Source organism: Poecilia mexicana, unplaced genomic scaffold (assembly GCF_051168715.1).
Source record: "Poecilia mexicana isolate PSO_F unplaced genomic scaffold, ASM5116871v1 scaffold_4, whole genome shotgun sequence".
In the NCBI taxonomy this organism is placed as follows: Eukaryota; Metazoa; Chordata; class Actinopteri; order Cyprinodontiformes; family Poeciliidae; genus Poecilia; species Poecilia mexicana.
In genome coordinates, this window is record NW_028263373.1 from 3,038,295 (window position 1) to 3,060,110 (window position 21,816).

The 21,816-nt window shown below is 48.3% G+C and overlaps 2 protein-coding genes across 3 annotated transcripts; one reads left to right on the forward strand and one right to left on the reverse strand.

Annotated features, from left to right (window-relative positions):
- Window positions 1–533: 533 nt before the first annotated feature.
- On the forward strand, window positions 534–13,110 carry LOC106906491 (excitatory amino acid transporter 5-like). The gene is made up of 11 exons (XM_014971779.2): window positions 534–1,153; window positions 6,287–6,366; window positions 7,542–7,757; window positions 9,247–9,289; window positions 9,361–9,568; window positions 11,205–11,304; window positions 11,620–11,853; window positions 11,927–12,121; window positions 12,263–12,397; window positions 12,488–12,590; window positions 12,902–13,110. Exons 1-11 carry the CDS (start codon window positions 740–742, stop codon window positions 13,052–13,054), a joined length of 1,881 nt encoding a protein of 626 aa, XP_014827265.1. The 5' UTR covers window positions 534–739; the 3' UTR covers window positions 13,055–13,110.
- Window positions 13,111–14,415: 1,305 nt separating this feature from the next.
- LOC106906495 (tetraspanin-33) lies at window positions 14,416–21,785 on the reverse strand. Of its 2 annotated transcripts, XM_088004801.1 has the most exons (8): window positions 21,499–21,782; window positions 20,940–20,997; window positions 20,497–20,621; window positions 18,400–18,474; window positions 18,238–18,333; window positions 18,043–18,171; window positions 15,089–15,250; window positions 14,416–15,019 (listed from the first exon to the last, which is right to left on the reverse strand). In XM_088004801.1, the coding sequence occupies exons 1-8, from the start codon at window positions 21,571–21,573 to the stop codon at window positions 14,876–14,878; spliced, it is 864 nt and encodes a 287-aa protein (XP_087860927.1). In that variant the 5' UTR covers window positions 21,574–21,782; the 3' UTR covers window positions 14,416–14,875. The 2 variants fall into 2 exon arrangements, with proteins under 2 accessions (XP_087860927.1, XP_087860928.1); XM_088004802.1 differs by lacking the exon at window positions 18,400–18,474 and having other exon boundaries at window positions 21,499–21,785.
- Between the last annotated feature and the right edge of the window lie 31 nt (window positions 21,786–21,816).

A 21,816-nucleotide genomic window follows, 5' to 3' on the forward strand; every position in this document is an offset into this window, starting at 1 on the left:
ACTGGCCCCACTCTGAGCACACCTGACACACACTGGCCCCACACTGGCCCCACTCTGAGCACACCTGACACACAGGCCCCACTCTAGGCCCACACTGGGCCCACACTGGCCCCACACTCGCACCACTCTGATCCCACTCTGGCCCCACTCTGGGCCCACACTGGCCCCACTCTGATCCCACACTGGCCCCACTCTGAGCACACCTGACACACACAGGCCCCACTCTAGGCCCACACTGGCCCCACACTGGGCCCACACTGGCCCCACACTGGCCCCACTCTGAGCACACCTGACACACACAGGCCCCACTCTAGGCCCACTCTGGGCCCACACTGGCCCCACTCTGAGCACACCTGACACACACAGGCCCCACTCTAGGCCCACACTGGCCCCACTCTGACCCCACACTGGCCCCACTCTGACCCCACACTGGCCCCACTCTGAGCACACCTGACACACACAGGCCCCACTCTAGGCCCACACTGGCCCCACACTGGTACCACACTGGCCCCACTCTGATCCCACACTGGCCCCACTCTGAGCACACCTGACACACACAGGCCCCACTCTAGGCCCACACTGGCCCCACACTGGTACCACACTGGCCCCACTCTGATCCCACACTGGCCCCACTCTGGGCCCCTGGTTTGTTTTAAGGTTTTCTTGCACGAACTTGGAGACCAGAGTCTGGGTCACAGGACGTGACATCACTTCCTGTTGGTGAGTTGCGCTGCTGCTGATGGAGTCGGTTTCATTGACCTCTGATGACCTTCCTGAAGGAGTGAAGAGGAAACGCCGCCCCCCTCCGCTCCACCTTAAGCCTCTTAAGGCGGTAAGCCTCCTGCAGCCTGCTGTTGCTGATTGTTTCTCCCTCATGGAAGAGGCCGGCTGCCCCGCGCCTCGTTGCCAGGACGACCCCACCACCTCGGAGGCCATGGACGAGCTTCTGCTGCCCGGCGGCGGCGAGGAGGAGGCCCGGTCCGACCCGGCGGGCCGGGTCAGGGCCTGGCTGAGGGCCGGCGTGGGCGGGGACTGCTGGAGGAACATGAGGGGCTTCTGCCAGAGGAACGGGCTGCTGACGCTGTCGGTCATCGCCGTGGTTACCGGCTGCACGCTGGGCTTCATGCTGAGAGGAACCGAGCTGTCCACACAGGTACGGAACCTCCAACCGGGCCGCAACCAGAACCTCTCTGGACTCAGTGTTTCTGACTGCAGCTCCGCTTGGCCCAAACGGTTCTGGTTCTGCTTCACCGATCAGAACCAGACGATTGGTACATATCTGTCAAAATTCTTCACAGAACGTTGTGAGTGATTCACAGACTGACGTAACTTTGTAACTCGTTACTTTCTAAATGTTTACAGTTCAGAACATTTTGTCTCTAAAATCTAAAAATGATTTGGATCTAATTCAGCTTGATTTCATTCCTTCAGCAGCAACATGCTGACCTCTAAAGTCATGTTGTTTCCATGGCAACCAGGGAGAAGTAATGAAGGACTAAATACTTTAAAACTTTTATGTCTTCTGAGCCTACATAGTCAAGTCAGAAGTATTTTTTTCACTTCTTAATTAATAACTAAGCATATAATAATTCTAACAGTTTTTTTAGGAAATTATTGTAGATTTGTAACTTTCTCATGTTACTGAAAAAAAAACATCCAGTTTAAATTAAGAAGAATATTCAGCAGTCAGAACATGATTCTCTTATTAAAATGCTTCCTGTATTAAAGGTTTAATAAATAAATCAGATTTGGCTCTAAAGTCTGTTTAGAAGTCAGATAAATGTTATTAACTTTGAAATTAAAGAGAAAGTAAAAAGCTGGTTTTTAAAATAAATTCTTTCTGTTGTATTTAATATTTTCTACTGCAGACAAATTTAATTTCTCAGTAATAATTTTTCTGTAATTAAACGTCTTCACCTGTTCTGTTGACCAAACTGGATCAGTTGGACACATCTATTGATAAATATGGATATTTGACACAGTGGAGCCAAACATTCGTACGCATCACATGCGACGCATCTGGGTGCCGCGCTGCAGCGGGCGCCAAAACGTTGGCTGAAAAATGATGCAGCTGTTTGTGCATCTGTACATGATGATCAATAACTGAAGCAGGGCATTGATCAACCGGTCAGGTTGTTTTCGTTGGAATCGTTTCATCTGATGGCAGGAAGCTAAAGATGGAGGCAGGAAACCGAAGACGACGGAGGGATGAAATGTTTGTGTTTGGCTTCAGTCGCTGTTCGCAGCTGTTTGCTGCAGGTTCCACAGATCAGACACGGAAATCCAGGACGGTGATTTGAATGTTCCACTTCGTATAAATAAACTTTATCTTCCAAAGACTTTCCCCAGGCTGACCTCTGACCTCTGACCTGCGTACCGGCCCACTTACAGCACAGCTTCAGCCTCAGACAGCAAGCTGACCCGGTTCAGAACCAAGCAGGTTCCTGATGTTTCTGCTCCAGGACCAACAGTCCAAATGAACGGGTCATCAGCAGGAACCTGCAGAACCGGGTCAGCTGGAGTTCTGGACGGTTCTGGTTGGAAAGAAGTTCTGGAGTTGCTCCAATCAGAACTTTTCCTTCTGACACTGACCCAAAAGTTCTGATGGAGTCCAGAACAGGAACCCCGTATGACTCGGTTCTTACTGGACCTAAAGTTCTGTTAGGAGGACCAGAACTCTGGGGCTGTTCTGATGTTGCTCTGGTTCCTGGTTGGTTCTGTTGGACCTTCACCAGTAGAACTCCGGGTTTTGGGACTCCACAGGTCTGATCTGGTCAGAACCTTCTAAGGGGTCAAAGGTCACCTGGTTGTCCATCGTTTCCATGGTTTCTGCCCTCTGGACGTTCTCCTGAAACTCTCTGATCAGCAGAACCAGAACCTGTACTGGACTGTGGACCAGAAGGTCAAAGGTCATTCTGTTGGATTTAACTGGAATGAGGGAACTGGATCCGTCCAGAGTCTCCTGGTTGGATCCGGACCCGTCCCAGTCTGTCCGGGTCCAGGGGACAGTCGGACCTCAGAGACCCGGATCGCCTCACTTCTTGTTTTCGTTCTTCTAAGCCAGCGGTGCCCAAAGTGGGTCCTGGAGGCCCGGCATCCGGCCTTCTCAGCAGGTCAGTGTTCCTCTCTACTGGATCCAGGTGTGTTAAACCAGGGAGAACTAAAACACCAGGATGCCGGGCCTCCAGGACCCACTTTGGACACCCCTGTTCTCATTGGACCATCAGAACTGTTAGCGGTGGCGGCTAACAGGAAACAGCTAGCGACGATGCTGGGTCCAGAAACCTGGGTCCATTCCTCATTTGGAGCAGGTTCTGACGGTTCTGGTGGGATGCTGGTTACCTGTTGGTTCTGTCAGGCCCGACCCGGTTGTGGTTGGATATTCTGCAGATAAAATGACAGCAGGAGGATTAAAGGGGGATAAATGAATTATATCATTAAAAGAAGCAAACAGTAGATCCGGGCAGCGCTGGTCCTCTGCAGGTCCCTCAGGGCCCATGTGGGGCCTGTTCTGCCTCTGGGTTGTAGCTTTAAAAAGCACCAAGTCTCTGCAGACTCGTTCAGATCCGTCTGCCTGTAGCATGGCGGCCGGTCTGCTGTGCCGATGTTACAGGATCATCGTCTTCAGGACGTTCAGACATTTTCTGACCCTGAATGAGGAAAAGCTGAGACTGTGTTTGGTCGCTGCCGTCCTCTCTTGGACGTGGCCCCCTGGTTGGTCCCCCGTCCTCCTTCTGTCGTCCATTTGTGAAAAATCTGGGTGTGATTGTTGATCCTGTGTTAAATTTGATTAGCATGTTAGCGCTGCCATCAAAGCCGGTTTCTTTCAGCTGAGGACCTTTGCTAAGATAAAGTCTGATTTTGCCGTTTAGATGATTGTAACTGTTTGTTCTGAGGCTTTTAGCAGAGCAAACGAAATGCTGCAGCTCGTCTGCTGAGCAAAACTAGGAGGCGTGAATCTGTGACCCCGGCTCCCCTTCACTGGCTCCCTGCTGCCTTCGGATCACATTTAAGGCTTCATTGATGGTTTTTAAGAGTTTTTGGGTCGTTCGTGCTGAAGTGAGCTCTAGCAGCCCTACAGCCACCCGGAGCCCTGAGGTCGGCTGCAGCTTTTCCCGTCCGTCCCAAAGCAGACGGAGCCTCTCTGTGGATCGTCTCCCTCTGGCTGCTGAACTCCAGACTGAAACTCGTCTTTCCTCCTTCAACTCCGGCTGAAGAGAAAAGGAGGAAGGACATCGCTGCAGCTAAAACTCAATACTGTTTGGTTTTTAGTCACTATTAGCTTTTGGAATCTGCCAGTTTAATATTTGTCTTATTATTTTACCAAACTTAATTTGATTTCTGTTTTCTTTTACCTCGCTGTGCTGCTGTTTGTTGTGAAGTGTTTTAGTGGCTGAGGCTGTTGGAAATGAGCTGCAGAAATAAACTGAAGCTCTGTGGATCTGGTTTTGATCCGGTTTCAAAGTCCCAAACAAGCCGACTCGGTTTGACCCGGAGGTTCTGGATGTTCTGTTTGGCATTTTTGGTGCACAGACTCTGAAAGTCTGACCCAGTTTCATCTGCATCGCTGTGATTGTTCTAGAATCCAGTTTTAAGGTGCGTTCAGTTGCCCGTCATTATTTTGACCACTCATCAAAATGAGCCTTAAGTTTGATTTTAGTTTGTGCCTCTGAAAGAGACAGTGTCACTAGGACAGATAGATCTAGGTCACATAGATCAGAGCAGGAAGTCTATTCCTGACAGGAAGGTTAACTGTTTCCTGCAGGGTCAGCTAGTTACTGTTAGCTTGAAGAACACTGTCAGGTAGCTCAATCAACTATTCATGTCTCTGCACTGCTTTAACTTCCTGTGAGGTTCTTCCTGTCCCTGTAAAGGCGAGTGACCTTCGACCTCTGCCAGGACAGGCTGCTCCTGCCAACCGCTGCCTGGGAGCTTTAACAACACTCAGTCCAAATCCAGCATCAGTAATCCGTCCCTGTAAGAGGCAACTGCGTTTTATTTGTGGAGCATGTTTAGCACACAAGGCTAACGTCAGCGCTACGCTAGCCTGATGTAGCTAATGCAGGAATTAATATGAAAGAAGAAGAAATGGATAAGAACTGGATCATACTGCAGCAGGTCCAGCTTAACACTTTACACCAGGTTGTTGCATTTTAATACAATAATTCACTCAGTAAATCAAAGATAATCTGTTTTGTCAGCGATTCAGGGAACATTTCCTCCTGGAAATCATCCGGCTGGTAGACGGCCCGCTTTCCAACCGCCTGAAGGTTCAGGTCAGAGGTCAGCCTGACCTCTGGTTTCCAGCTGTAATAACTGAAGTTGTGCATTGACTCTAGATCTATGACTAGATCTGATTCTGTGACTCTAGAGCTATAGCTCTAGATCATGACTCTAGATCTACAACTCTAGATCTATGATTCTCTATAACTCTAGATCTATAACTCTAGATCTATGACTCTATATGACTCTAGAGCTATAGCTCTAGATCATGACTCTAGATCTACAACTCTAGATTGTTCCTCTTTAGGTCCAAACATAATAACTTCAGCTTCTGTTCAGATTTAGAAAGTTTAATCTCATCCTCACATTTATCTGTTCTCAGCGTCTGTTCAGTGATTGGATGGGGTCAAAGGTCACCTGATGACATCATAATGTAGCGCTGTGTATCATCTGTGTTGTCATGGTAACTGATCTTATTTCCTGTTAACCTGAGTCAGTGGGAGCATACAGATTGTAAATAAGAGGGGTCCTAGGATTGGACCTTGGGGAACCCCACATGTGACCTCTGACCTCTTTGATGAGAAATTACCTATTGACACAAAGAAGTTCCTGTTGCTGAGGTGGGACTGGAACCAGTCCAGTTCTGGACCAGAGAGTCCGATCAGGCCGTATTGTAGATGGTTTATGACCCATAATCTGAGCCACTGGGATCACATAGATGTAAATAAATAGATCTGAGGAGCCGCACATGGTTTCTGCCTCCTTTCTAATTGTGGAAGCAGCCTGTCGTTTTGGCTGGTTAGCATTCAGAGGCTGCATCGCTGTAGGAAAGACTCCCACCGTGATGCATTCATGCACCGTCTGAAAGCCTGGCCTTCTGGATCAGACCAGACTAAAACATTTTCCACTGTGATAATTAGATATTTGTTATCTGAAAATGTGTTTTTATGTGCAGAAGAAGAGTGAAACATGATTCTGGTTTGTTTAATTCAGAGCTGATGAGAAGGTTTTACTTTGATTAGACCCATGATGGAGTTGGACTCCGTCTCTGTTTTGTCCTCAGGCCAAGATCTACTTCTCCTTCCCTGGAGAGCTGCTGATGAGGATGCTGAAGATGCTCATCCTTCCTCTCATCACGTCCAGGTAGGAGCGGGCAGAACCGGCTCAGCGGTCTGTTTAAGAACGGTCCAGTTCTGGTTCTGATCCAACTGCAGGCGCTGATGCATGAAGAACCAGAACCTTTAGGACCGGTAGAACCGGGAGCCCAAACAGCTGGCAGACGATCCGGGCTGTGATGATGAATCTGTCCTGACCTTTGACCCGATAACCCTCATCACCATCCGTCCACCTCCGTGCTTCACACATGCTTGGAGGAGTTTCTGCCGTTTGGTTCTGTCTGTCATGAGAACAGTGGACTTCAGATGCTCTGGGGATGACCTTTGACCCTTCCCAGGTTGATGGGTAGCAGCAGGTCATTGCTGTGTTTCCATCTTGACGCCTGGAGGCTCCAGAGCAGCAGACTGACTGACACCCGGTGATGTTTCCAGCTGAGGCTGAACTCTTGCACCTTTTTATTTTTTCAGGTGAAAGTCTGGACCCGCGACCCGATAAACACGATAAGATGGATGAAGTTAAAACATTTGGTAGAATCAGCACCAAAATTGAGACTATCGCGCACCTAGCGGTGGCTACTTTATTGTTGCATGAGGCCGTGTCCAATCCAAAGCCAGCCCCACCGGTAACTGAGCAGCCAATGAGACGAGTGCTAACCAACGTTAGCATTAGAGGGGCTGATGACTACCATGCTGAGACTGCTCATGTATTATTTATGTTCTTCCTGTGCTCTCCATTAGCACATAGTGTTAGCTTTTGATAGGCTAGTACTGGCATTGAAAAGGCTAACAGCTAGCATGCCTAGGCTACATTTGGTGACTTGTGCTTTCTCCTTTAAAGGAAACTTTATAAAGACAAATGTTTGGATACAATGCCTGAAGTCACCATAAATCATTTTTGATTAGTGAAAGCTCAAAGGTTGGTCAGGTGACCAGCATAGGCATGCTAGTTGTTAGCCTATCTAAGGCTAATGCTAACCTGTCTAAGGCTAATGCTAGCCTGTCTCAGCTACTGGTGCCAGTCTGTCCTTAATCAGATCAATAGGTAGCTTCACATTGTGACAAGGAAGTAGCCACTGCTAGGTGGGCTGTAGTCTGCATTTCGGCACTAATATCGTTCTATAATTTAAGGGCTGATTTGGTGCGGAGGCATTCCTGGGGCTCCACAGGCTGCCTGACGTTTGTGTCCTCCTGTTTGTCCTGCAGCTTGATGTCCGGCCTGTCCTCCATGGAGTCCAAAGCGTGCTGCAGGATGGGCGTCCTCACCGTCACCTACTACCTGTGGACCACCTTCATCGCCGTGGTGGTTGGCATCGTCCTCGTCCTCATCATCAAGCCCGGCACGGGGACGGAGATGGAGAGCAACCGTCTGGGCGGCGGGCCGGTCATGACCTCGGCCGATGCCCTGCTCGACCTGATCAGGTGAGGGAGGTCAAAGGTCATTTTCATTGTGTGGAGGAGGTGGCATACTGAGTGATTTGCTTTAAGTTATTTTGCTTTACAAGCCCTGGAGGCCAACCTGCCATCGAAGGAAAACAGTCTTAGAAATGGTGGAAATGTTACGTTTGTCTTTTACTCAACATTTCTGTTCAGTTTTTATTGAGAAAAACGACGACAGCTGCTCGTAACCTAGCAACCAACATCAACAAAAGCAAGACAGCGACAAAACACAACCAGATCCTGTTCAGCATTCCTCAAAATAAAAGACTTCCTCTAGTCAAATAAATTACGGCACCTTTGTAATTATATACAATCATGTTCAATTCAATTAATCATCATCATGTAAATTATGCTTCACATATAAAATCAGTCACTTATCATGCAAAATATACTGAACAACATAGAAGTGTAAAAAAGTCACAACAGGAATGTTTTGGTCTTCAGCCACCTTTACTCTGATGCCCTGAAATAAAAACCCATTTTGAAATGATCTCATCAGCAAACAGATGACATAGTGGCTGGTATTAACTTTGTCTCGTCTGGGATGTAAAGAGACATTCGTCTCCTTTCTAATGTCCAACCAGTCAGTCACCAGTGCTAAAGATGTAACCTAGCAACCTGCAGCATGAGACGAAGGCTGCAGCTGCATGAATGAAGCTGAGCTGATCAGTTTTATCCAGAAATGATGAGTCCAACGAGGGTCAACAAACCGTAGCAGCGCTGCAGCTCTTCATCCCCTCAGAGCTCCGGCTCATGGCGGTATTTTTAGTAATCCTGCGGGATGAGAGGCAGATTAACCGAGTCACTGATCTCTGCTGCTGCACGTTTGCAGACCCAGGTCTGACAGGAGCTGCACGCGCCGCTTCAACACTTCACCGTCATCCTGGTGACCTCTGACCTCTGAGCGTGCAGCAGCCTGCCGTCTGTTTTTGTTGTGCTGTAAGAACTTCCTGCGGTTCCAGAGAGCAGAGGAAGCTCCTGCAGTTGGTCAGGACTCTGAGACATCGCTGGCCTGCAGGGGGCAGCACACACTGAAGAGATCCAAGAGAGGACCGCCAGAGAACCCGGGGACAGAGCCACCCAGAGCTCCTACTTTGGACACACAAGGGTCAGAACTGAACCGTAGAACAGTGGAACAAGGCGTGTTCTGATGGGAACCTCTGGGTCCAACATTGATTTGGACAGGACTCTGACCAGCAGCACCAGTCTGGGTCCAGTAATTGATGGAGGCCTCAGTCTCTGCTGGGCTGAGGAGATGAGGTGGGAGTGGACACAGACAGATTATTGTCCCTCTCTGGGCTGCCGTACTTCAGGTTTAACTTCAGGATGTTTGGTTCTGTTCTTGGCTGTGCAGAACTGAGCAAGAACAGTAAAGAGCAGTGGACCGAGCACACGGCCCAGTGCAGCTCCAACTGTGTCTGTGATGAAGGCTTCCTGTTTATTTGCTGGCTCTTCTCTCCTTCACCCACAGAAACATGGTTCCCTCCAACCTGATCGAAGCCACGTTCCAGCAGGTAAACCTCCTCACAGGTTTGAAGCTCCTGTCAGTTCTGCTTCCTCTAACCACCTGACTCTGCTGCTGCAGTACAAAACGGACCTGATCCCCATCCTCAGAGTCCCAACCAAAACCATCCAGCCCAACTTTGTCTACGTTGTCCCCGACGACAACGACCCTAAAGGACGGACAGTCTACCTGGAGCTGACTCCACCCCCAGATGTCATCTACAAGACGAGTCCTGGCAGCAGCCAGCAGATGAACGTCCTCGGCATCGTTATCTTCTCCGCCACCATGGGTGAGTATGGCAGGGCATTAGGGCCAAAATTAAGACTGTTACACAAGCAGCAGTGGATACTTCCTTATGGCAAGAGGCTACATCAGCGGTGGGCAGTCCTGGTCCTGGAGGTCCGAGTCCTGCAGCTCTTAATGTCTCCCTGGTCCAACACACCTGGATCCTCCTCAGTGCATCAGGTTCTGCTAACGACCTCAGTGTTTGACTCAGGTGTGTTGAAGTAGAGACACATCTAAAGGTTGCAGGAGGCCCTCCAAGTCCTCCAGGTCCTCCAAGTCCTCCAGGTCCTCCAAGTCCTCCAGGCCCTCCAGGTTCTCCAGGCCCTCCAGGTCCTCCAGGTCCTCCAGGCCCTCCAGGTCCTCCAGGTTCTCCAGGTCCTCCAGGTCCTCCAGGCCCTCCAGGTCCTCCAGGTCCTCCAGGCTCTCTAGGTCCTCTAGGTCCTCCAGGCCCTCCAGGTCCTCCAGGCTCTCTAGGTCCTCCAGGTCCTCCAGGCCCTCCAGGTCCTCCAGGTCCTCCAGGCCCTCCAGGTCCTCCAGGCTCTCTAGGTCCTCTAGGTCCTCCAGGCCCTCCAGGTCCTCCAGGCTCTCTAGGTCCTCCAGGTCCTCCAGGCCCTCCAGGGCCTCCAGGTCCTCCAGGTTCTCCAGGTCCTCCAGGTCCTCCAGGCCCTCCAGGTCCTCCAGGTCCTCCAGGCTCTCTAGGTCCTCTAGGTCCTCCAGGCCCTCCAGGTCCTCCAGGTTCTCCAGGTCCTCCCCTGGTCTACATCCATTCTGAACCTACTGATCTGATTAATCATAGATCACCACTGGTAACTCGGCAACCAACTCTGGCAAATGAGGAGGAGAGTGCTAGCTAGCGTTAGCATTTAATAAGCTAGCGTTAGCCTTGCATAGGCTGGTGTATACACTGGAGAGGTTAGCAACTAGCATGCCTAGGCTGGTCACTCACTTTATTAGATATGAAGATTTTTGTTTTCAATAAACTTGCTTGGTGTATAAAATCTGTAACTTGTGTTCGATGGACTGTAACTGAATTCGGCTCTCAGTAATCAGATTACCAGCTGGATTCAGAATATAATCTGCTACGTGAAGTTTCCACTCTGGGTGTGCAGCAGCCTGGATCTTTTCTCTGGGCTGCAGGTTTTCTGCTTGTCTGACAGAAACACCCTGAAGTTTCCTCCCTCAGATGGAAAGTTTTCCAACTTTTCATCTGTTTTCTGAGAAATGTAGAAGTTTTGAAGCTGAAGTTGCTCTGATGATTGACCTTCATACCAAACCAACTTTATTTATAAAGCACTTTAAAACAACCACAGCTGATACAAAGTGCTGCACATCAAAACACAACAATAAAAAATAAATAAAAAACATAAAAACTCTTACAGTTTAAAAAACAAACACAATTTAAAACTGGATCCTGAAAGGCAAGTAAAATAAATGGTTTTAAGACGAGCTATAATGGTGGACAGTGAAGGGGCCTCTCTGACCTGCAAAGGCAAGTCGTTCATCATGTCCAGATCAGAAGCAGCAGAAATGACCAAACATTTCCAGGATTCCCAGGGAATCATCCTGGAAATCAGCAGGATTCGTGTTGGAGAGGAACTTCCTGTTGCTCAGAGAGTAAATGCTGCTTGGCTGCTGTGCAGGGCTGCTGCTGGGCAGGATGGGAGAGCGCGGCGCTCCGCTGGTCAACGTCTGTCAGTGCATCAACGAGTGCGTGATGAAGATCATCAACGCTGCTGTGTGGTGAGTCAAAGCGGTCGGATCAGCAGGTCCAGGCTTTCTGAGCTTCTCCTTGGATTCCGTCTAGATGTAACCAGAACTAAACTCAGGAGCTGAACCTGCGTCTGGGTCTTTGGATCTGTTGTCAACACAATTTGTTCCCTTTTCTTTGTCTGAATCTGAAAAATTCCCAAGAATTTCAGCTCCAACAAAACGATTCTCAGTCTTCTGAGGTTGAGTTGATCTGGAAAGATGCAACCTGTGATGTCATAGACCCGTCCCTCTGCAGGACTCCGCCCTTTTTTTGGCTCCGCCTTCAGGACATTGCTGTCTCCTCAGGTACTTCCCGTTTGGGATCATCTTCTTGGTTGCGGGGAAGATCCTGGACATGCAGGACCCGAGCACGCTGGGGAAGAAGCTGGGCTGGTACGGCATCACCGTCCTCACCGGCCTCTTCGTCCACGGCCTCGTCCTCCTCCCTCTCTTCTACTTCCTCCTCACCAGGAAGAACCCGTTCAGCTACATCCGGGGACTTCTGCAGGCCATGGTCATCGCGCTGGCCACCTCCTCCAGGTCAGTGCCGCTGCAGCCTCCGGCATCATCCTGAGCTCTGATAGAAACGGAGTGAAACCTCCATGTTCCTCAGCTCTGCCACGCTGCCCATCACCATGAAGTGCCTGCTGGAGAACTGCCACGTCGACCGGCAGATCGCCCGCTTCGTCCTGCCTGTTGGAGCCACCATAAACATGGACGGCACGGCACTGTACGAGGCGGTGGCGGCCATCTTTATCGCTCAAGTCAACGATTATGAGCTGGACCTCGGCCAGCTGGTCACCATCAGGTGAGGAGTCTCACCTGGCCTGAGCAGAAACAGTTTGGGCGTCTCCGTGCAGACGAGGGGATTCGCCCGTATGCAGACGATTCTCTCATTTGTTCCTCCAAAAAGAGCAACTGGACTCTGACCGTCTCCCTCGTCTTCCAGCATCACGGCCACAGCCGCCAGCATCGGAGCCGCCGGCATCCCTCAGGCCGGACTGGTTACCATGGTGATCGTCCTCACCTCTGTGGGCCTGCCACCTGATGACATCACTCTGATTGTGGCCATTGATTGGATCCTGTAAGTACTGAATATCGGTAACTGTCCTTGTGTAAGCAGAGACGGTTCCTTGTGTTTGGAGTCTGATGGCGCCCCCTTCTGGCCCCACAGCGACAGGTTTCGCACCATGATCAACGTCCTTGGCGACGCCCTGGCCGCAGGCATCATCGCACACCTGTGCCGAAAAGATTTTCCTCTGAGCGAAACAGGAAAGGTAAAAAACAGGCGATGGATTTATTAGCATCAGCCAGGAGACGTAAAGCAGGGGCCAGAACTTTTACTGACCGGGTCGGGTCCATCCGGGTCATCCGGGTCGGGTTTTTCTGACATGGATCCGGATCACCAGCTCTGTTCAGTTTGTTTCGAGGTTCAACAAAGTTTTAGTCATAAAAATTCCCAGTCAGATGTTCCTTCACGTATCGTCGGGGGCAACAGGTTTAGTTTTCTCAGCTGAATTTATGGAAAACCGAGGAATCAGCAGGAATGTCGTTCTTCTGAGTTCTAACCGGTTCTGTTTCCCTGCAGGCGGTTCCGTCGTACGGAACCCAGAACCGCCAGAGCAACTCCTACAGCATCAGCGTTCCCATGACGGAGATCCACTCCCACCGGCTCCCGCCGGGCGACCCGCCGGGCCCCCACCGGGCGCACACCGTCTACTACAACATCTGCCAGGTGTGATGGACCAGAACCGGGTCAGGCAGCGCTCCTCAGACCACCTGGTCTGGGACCGGAGAAGAACCGGAGCCGGACTCTCCGTTCCGCTCTTCGACCAGCCGGTCCTTCTGGAGGTGAGCTCCAGATGGGGTCAAAGGTCGCTCAGACCGAAATGATCCACCTCATCCTGCTGGTTGGGGGCAGGTTGTCTCACCACTGGAACCGGGTCAGAACCTGACAGAATCCCTTCATGCAGACGGATCGTCTTTGTTTTTGTGGCTGAAAAAAACGATCAACTCCGAAGCCGAGAGGATTCCCACACAGCCTGGTTCTCCAGAACCAACCGGATCCAGAACCAGCAGGGATCCAGAACCGACCGGATCCAGAACCAGCAGGGATCCAGAACCGACCGGATCCAGAACCAGCAGGGATCCAGAACCTGCAGGGATCCAGAACCTGCAGGGATCCCGGTTTGGGATTCAAACCTTGACCTTTGACATGCAAGGAGACTGGATCCAGAGTTCTGATCCGGATGCGTGTGGCAGCAGAACGGAGCGATCTGATTGGCTGGTGGTGCTGGCCCCGGTCAGGGGTCAAAGGTAATGAATAAGTCCAAGTGCTCTTCGTCGCGGCGCTCCTCTTCCTCGGCCGCGTGAAGCCGCCGTGCTTTAACTGCTCCTCTTGTTGAGGATTCTGGGAATCTAACCGACATGTTTCCGGCTCAGAGGTTCCGATTCTGTTCATCGGGACTCGGATCAGAACCAGAGGCGGTTCTTCGGTTCTCAGATGATTCAGCTCAGAGATTTTAATCTCATCGCGTTTGAAGAGCGATTCGTTTCCAACGGCAGAACAAACCGGACTGTGACCCGCCTTAACGTGACCTCTGACCTCTACGTTCCTCTGCCAACTCTCAGCAGTCAGCCAGTCACATCTATGTTTTTATATCTGTGCTGGTTTTTATTGGATGGTTATGAGGATGAAATATTGTTTAAAGCCTTAACAGTTTAATTGTTTCAGCACTAAACTTCAGTTTCTGTTTTCTTATTCCTGACCATAAAGTTAATATTTATGTATAAATCTCGTTTTCCACTCGCGCTCGCTCAGACAGAAATACACCTGGAGGCGGGTTTTGTCTAGGACGTTTTGGTGTTAAAGACACGATGAACCGTGTCAGAATGTTTGACGTTCAGACGGCTCAGGTTTCAACTTCTCCATATTTTCTCCTCATTTCTCTGATCAGCCAAATAAAACCTGAAATAAAAAGTTTTTTCTGTTCATTTTGTGATTTTCTACATCAGACCAAAACATTTTATTACACAAATGTAACAATTTAATACATTTTCAGAACCAGAACAGACCTGAGTATTTATGGGGACACGCCACACTTTTCAGATTTGAAGCATGTGTTATTTTTTGGTTTGTTTCTCTGATAAACTCCAGCAGAAGGCCTCAAGTATTCATGCATAAACTGTTTCCATGGCGATGGGCTCGTATAAAATACAGGATCAATGAGACACGAGGTTTCCCATCATGCATCCTGTGTACACACACACACACGCCGGTTGACCCTGAGGTCATAAATCCAATAAGGCGAGCGTGACGGCCGCACGCCTCCTCCCGCAGCAACATGCTGCCGCCGCAGGTGATCCTGCTGCTAATCTGCCTCAGATTACAGCAGAACAGGCGGGATTAGAGAGGAAGCAGCCTGAAGGAGACCAGAACCCCAACAGGTCAAAGGTCACACTTTAAAGTCCTGAAGCTCTGAGATGAGAAGGAACCTCAGAAACCTCCTGGTTCTATTTGGTTCTGTAGAGACGAAGCTCATCATCATTGTCGTCGTCTTCATCATTCCTCAGTGAAGTCAGCGAAGGCGGGAAACCAGAGCCTCTCCTTCCTCTCCTCTGCCCTGCGACCTTCGCTGACCTTCTGCCTCCGTCGGACCCGGTGGATCCAGGCCGCCTGCGCTGCGGCCAGACCCATCATGCACACCTGCAGGAGAGAGCAGGTCAGTGGGAGGTCAGCCGGAGGTTGGAGGTCGCTCGGCGGTGGTGTCAGTACCTCCAGCAGCAGCAGACCGGCCGTCAGCCCGGCCACCAGCAGCAGGTTCTTCTGGGCCCACAGGACGATCCGCTGCAGGCAGCCGGCCGTGAAGATGTGCTGCCGGGCCGCCGCTTCCTGCTGCTGCTGCATGCCGTAACCGCACATGGTGTTCAGCACCGTCTGCAGGGACAGGAGCAGATGCAGCACAAAGATGCAGCACAAAGATGCTGTGGACAGTGTCTGAATCCACTGCTGTTTCAGCAGGAAATCATGGCGGGTCATCAACAGCTCGGATGATTCACAACGTCCAGCAGGGGGCGCAGCTCCTGCTAGTTACAGGGCATAGAAGTTTGTTTAGCTTTGTTCCATACTGAGTCAAGTAATATACTCTGCGATTTGGCGGCTGAACGACATCAGCTCATCGGTTACATCCCCGGTTTTTAACAGAACAACATAAATGTCCTGCCTGGGCCTTCAGTGCGGAGCAGCATCAGTGTCTCCATGTTTAGACCGAGCATGGAGGAAAACCAGACCAACTGCTGTGAGCCTTCTTTATGCCTGCACACTACCGCCACCTCCTGGACACGAAGTTATCACATTTAAACAAGATAATTATCATTTTTATACAATTTATCACGTTATAACGTAATAACGCTCGAAATGTTTTCCCCTCCGTGACAGCAATGGGCTTCCATGGTGTTTTACTTCCTACATGTTACCGTTTATTTTGGTTTGGACTCTGAGCCTTACAACCAGAACCAGCCCGGCGTTTCTGGTGGAACCAGACCTCGTAAATCCGTCACACCTGTAGAAGTTTCATTTTGTGTGTTTTAGTTCTCAGACGTTTACGGTAAATAAAAAAATTAAAATAAGAAAAATCCAGTTATCTCCACGCAGCGTCCAGAAAGAGGTGATGTTCTGCTTGTTGCCCAACAGCTTCGGTCAGCATCCAGCTGTTCATGAGCTTTTTTAGGACATATTCCTGCAGTTTTCTAAAGAAATATTGAAATATTAAAAAGGCAGATTAGCTATAGGGACAAAATATCCCGACCAAATGTGTAGTCAAACAGTATTTGTAGTAATAGTGACGCTAAACGGGACGAATGTCTTGTTTACAGTTTGGTAACAATATTGGAAACGGTAAAAGTCATTTATGTTAATATGTTTGATTAACATAGCAGCTTAATTAAATAAAATTTACCGTAAACTTCTGAGAAACATAACACACAGGTATGACGGATTGATAAGAAATCTGCTGAGTAAGCAGTATGTGACGTAGCATCGATGTGCCATAAGATTTGCTGGATTTACGGATATGACAGACAGAACAAGTACACCTCGCTGCAGCAAACAGGAAGGGGCGGGTCAGTCTCATACCTTATTTGGAAATGGGACCATTGCACTCCGGAAGTGAAGGGGGTGCTGTTTCCTGTATTATCTGCGGTCTCCCGTTTTTATTTTCTTTTTAAATCTGTGATATATCTTCAGCTTTAGGAAGGAGTTTCACTCTCAGCATGTTTTTGAACTTCAATCTTTTATTTACTTCAGCGCAGCTCACAGTTTTTAACAAATTCTGTAGTTTTCGGTGTACTTCTACATCTGCTCCTTAGTCGCATCTTTTCGGGGTCCATTGCTGCCTCTAGTGGCGTGGAGGTGGTAACACAACCAATCTAATTACATTACTAAATCAGAATACCACAAAGTCTTTATTACTTATTAATTCTGGCATTACTGGGACAGTAAAAGATAAATTCCCTCACAAATGAACATACCTTTCCATTTTCTTAAGGAAGTAGAGCTAATTAAACGACATAAACAAAACCTGAAAGTGATTCCAGTTTCTCTTGATGGCCAACCTGCTGAAACTGGCAAATTTTAAATTCCTTGTGTCATTCCTGGACAGTCAGCTCCACTTTGCTGAAAACACTGACTATGTATTTAAGAACTGTTCTCAGAGACTCTATCTTTTAAGAAGACCCAGTGATCTTGGGGTTACCCAACTTGAGGTTGTGTACAACCTTTGCTGAGGACAGAACACCTGTTCTCTGTGAAATTCTGCCCCCCTGTGTCGGGAGCGCGCACTGCATCCAGAGAGGATCCGACCATTTCCACGGCGCTTCTGATCGATTTATCGGTAAAACAACTCATATAATCATGTCAAGATTGTAACTTTCAGTTTAATTGGCAACTAACAAAATGGTAAAATAAATAAATAAACGAGATCTTCTTACACCGTTTTGTGTTGCTTTTTAATCGCCAAGAGAGAATCGGTCTGTTTCCAACTTTTGTCACTTAAGCCTGACAATTAAAAGTCAGTCACCAAACACAGGTTTCCAACACGTTGTGTGTATTTATGATCTTTCATTGCTCTCTATTTGCCAAAGTTCTGAGGGGGAACCAATTATTTTAGCTCCCTGTTCCCCTCCAAAGAGCGTTGAACAGGGAGCAGGTCAGGAAATTTCAAATTCTCAATGACGGTTATGTGTGATAGTATGACTGAACCACCGACAATCTGTCATATTTTACATTATAATGGGATTTTCCACAAAGCCTACACTATCATCCTTTCAGTAAGTCTTAATTGTCTGTGCCCTGCTATCAGCAGCTTCCATCCTCTTATATCAGCAATGAAAGATCATAAATACACACAACGTGTTGGAAACCTGTGTTTGGTGACTGACTTTTAATTGTCAGGCTTAAGTGACAAAAGTTGGAAACAGACCGATTCTCTCTTGGCGATTAAAAAGCAACACAAAACGGTGTAAGAAGATCTCGTTTATTTATTTATTTTACCATTTTGTTAGTTGCCAATTAAACTGAAAGTTACGATCTTGACATGATTATATGAGTTGTTTTACCGATAAATCGATCAGAAGCGCCGTGGAAATGGTCGGATCCTCTCTGGCTGCAGTGCGCGCTCCCGACACAGGGGGGGCAGAATTTCACGCAAGACTGGGTCCAGCCGGTCTGACCTGGTTCTGCAGGTGGACGCAGCAGGAGAAGGGAACGCCGCAGACTTCCAGGCTGGGGTTGCTCTCAGAACACTCGAAGTAGACGTTACGGGACCAGTCCTTGTAGTTTTCCACGCCGCAGCACCGGAACTGGAACACAGCAGCTCTCCATTAAACCCACACCGCACTTACAGCTGCTTTGGTCATCCAGCTCACCTTCTTCTGGACAAAGTCGATGGCGTTCTCTAGGTCCCGATCCTCCCTGTAGCGGACGACGGCCTTCATCATCAGCATCTCCGTCCTCTCCATCACCTGAACAGCATCAGAGTTCACACCGGATCTCTGATGTTCTGCATTCAGCTCATGGTGTTCTGTTACCAAGTCGGTAAAAACGTAAGTCACGGCTCCAGCAGCGACCTGCAGGACTAGAACCACAGCCAGGATGGTCAGGAACTGCAGGAGGAAGAAGAGAGGAAGATACATCAACAGGAAACAAACCAGAAACCAACAGGAAAGAAACAGGAAACTAACAGGAAAGAAACAGGAAACCAACAAGAAACAAACCAGAAAACAACAGGAAACAAACCAGAAAACAGCAGGAAAGAAACAGGAAACCAACAAGAAACAAACCAGAAAACAACAGGAAAGAAACCAGAAAACATCAGGAAACAAACAGGAAACCAACAGGAAACAAACCAGAAGACAACAGGAAACCAACAGGAAAGAAACCAGAAAACATCAGGAAACAAACAGGAAACCAACAGGAAAGAAACAGGAAACCAACAAGAAACAAACCAGAAAACAACAGGAAACAAACCAGAAAACAGCAGGAAAGAAACAGGAAACCAACAAGAAACAAACCAGAAAACAACAGGAAAGAAACCAGAAAACATCAGGAAACAAACAGGAAACCAACAGGAAAGAAACAGGAAACCAACAGGAAACAAACCAGAAGACAACAGGAAACAAACCAGAAAACAGCAGGAAACAAACCAGAAAACAGCAGGAAACAAACAGGAAACCAACCAGAAAACAGGAAACCAACAGGAAACCAACAGGAAAGAAACAGGAAACCAACAGGAAAGAAACAGGAAACCAACAGGAAAGAAACAGGAAACCAACAGGAAAGAAACAGGAAACCAACAGGAAAGAAACAGGAAATCAACAGGAAAGAAACAGGAAACCAACAAGAAACAAACCAGAAAACAACAGGAAACCAACAGGAAACAAACCAGAAAACAACAGGAAACAAACAGGAAACAAACAGGAAACAAACCAAATAACAAGAAACCAACAGGAAACAAACAGGAAACCAACCAGAAAACAGGAAACCAACAGGAAACCAACAGGAAAGAAATAGGAAACCAACAGGAAAGAAACAGGAAACCAACAGGAAAGAAACAGGAAACCAACAGGAAACCAACAGGAAACCAACAAGAAACAAACCAGAAAACAACAGGAAACCAACAGGAAACCAACAGGAAACCAACAGGAAACAAACCAGAAAACAACAGGAAACAAACCAGATAACAGGAAAACAATAGGAAACAAACAGGAAACAAACCAGAAAACAACAGGAAACAAACAGGAAACAAACCAGAAAACAACAGGAAACAAACCAGATAACAGGAAAACAATAGGAAACAAACAGGAAACAAACCAGAAACCAACGGGAAAGAAACAGGAAACCAACTACCAGCAACGTTCCGCTAGGCGACGCTCTCATGCTGCTCTCACTAACTCCTAGTTTGCAGTTTTGCTAATGCTCTATTAGCAAAACTTAAAATTTTAGTCCTTTTGCTAACTGTGTCTAACAAAGTAAATACATTTTTTCATTTAAGTTCTAAAGCGGATGTTTTTAAAACTTTCATTTGATCTGTTTTCAACATCTGTGTTGAAGTTTTGGTTATCAACTGAATTGTTCAGGCAGACATTTTTAGCCATATTTAAGGGGCGTATAGAATATGTAATTTATAATGTCAAATATTAAATTGGTGCTTAAGAGTGTGAGTCAGATATAATTTGAACTGAAGTTGGAGCTTTAGCATTAGCTTCCTATAAATACCATTCAGGTATATTGCTTTAGCATTAGCTTTAGCCTGAAGCTGGATCAGTATAGTCTTTAACATTAGCTTCCTCTAAATAATGTGTTGCATTTTGTGTTAGCATTAGTGAAACTAATGTTTATGACTAAAGCTTTGGATTAGTGCAGCTAGCGTTTTAGCTAGCGGTGCCCACCACGGTTTTCCATTTATAGAAGGAAGAATGATTTTGGTGATTCTCAGACATTCAGGTCAGCCCAAGGTTTTCATTTCTGTCTCCAGAATAATTTTGGATAAAAATTCCTTCAGTCAGACTCAGACCTGTTCTGTCGTCAACACACAATCCTTCAGCTGGATTCTGAAGGTTTTCTCTGCTGACTCCCAGTCGCTCTGGATAAAACGATAAATAATTACAATCAAGATGATTAAATACCATCTTCAGCAGGCAGGTGGCGTTACGCAGCGCTCCGAAACATCCCAGGAAGGTGATGAGGAACATCAACAATCCGACGACAATCAGCAGCAGCGCTGGGTCCACGGTCAGAGTGTCGACTACATCTGCACACACACACACACACACGCACACACACACACACATCAGGAGGAAAAGTTGAAACTTGTCTGGATCAGGATCGTTTCCTGGTTTCGTCTTCAGGAATGGGATCAGCAGAATTTCCTGGAAACGGACCCGGATGTTTCAGAGACGCTTTTCAAACCAGAAACCGTTGCTATGGAAACAGGACACGAACCCTGTAATGGGCTTAACTCTGGGCTGCTGCTGCATCCCTTCCTGAAACCCAGAAGTCTGAGCCCGGTTCTAACTGGGCTCAGAACGGAACCAGGAAACCAGCTGCTGCTGGAACGACCTCCACTGACCTTTCTCCTTGGCGACCTTGGCGTAGATCCCGACTGCGATCAGGATGGCGCTGACGACCTGCAGAGTCACACAGAGAGGTTCTGGTCACTAACTGGATTCTGGACTGGACCGACTGGTTCTGGTTGGCAGATGAAAACTTAACAGGTCAAAGTTCAGCTTTAACTACCAAACAGGACCGGACAGGAAGCAGAACCGCTGCCCTGCCCAAAGCCACAGCGGTCAGTGGGAAAACATTCAACCTGGTTCTGAAGGTTCTGAAGGTTCCAGAGGTTCTGTTTTACTGGACCAGAACAAATCAAACCTCCAGCAGCTGCTCTCCCATTAATCCATCAGTTTGTGACCCAGAACTTTCAGTCCTCTGTCTGGCCGTCACGGTTCCGGTCCCGACCCAGTGACCTTTACTGCACATCTCCCTCCATCCTGACTTCCTGTCACCTCACCGACATACAGGAAAACAAAACTACTTCCTCCTTCCAGCTGACATCTGGACCATCAGCCCCCTGCAGGGTGAGGCGTGCGGCCCAGATGGAGGCTCGGACCGGACCGGCCCGGACTCACCCAGAAACAATAGCAGAAGAAGAACAAGGTGTACTTGACGCCGCGGTATCCTCTCATGGTGTCTGTCAGGAACATGCTGCTGGTTCCTGATCTGCAGCCAGGCGTGTGTCGACCTGCTGCGGCATTCCAGCTGCGGCATTCCAGCTGCGCCTCCTCCTCCTTCACACCTCACACCTGCTCAGCCGGCCAGCACAGCGCCCCCGGCAGGCTGCGTGTGGAGCAGCACGTTAGTGTGTTTTTAAAATGTTCAGTTTTTTAAAACCTGCGGAGAGCAGAGAACCCAAAAATTATACTAAAGTAAAAAAGTGTAGTAACATT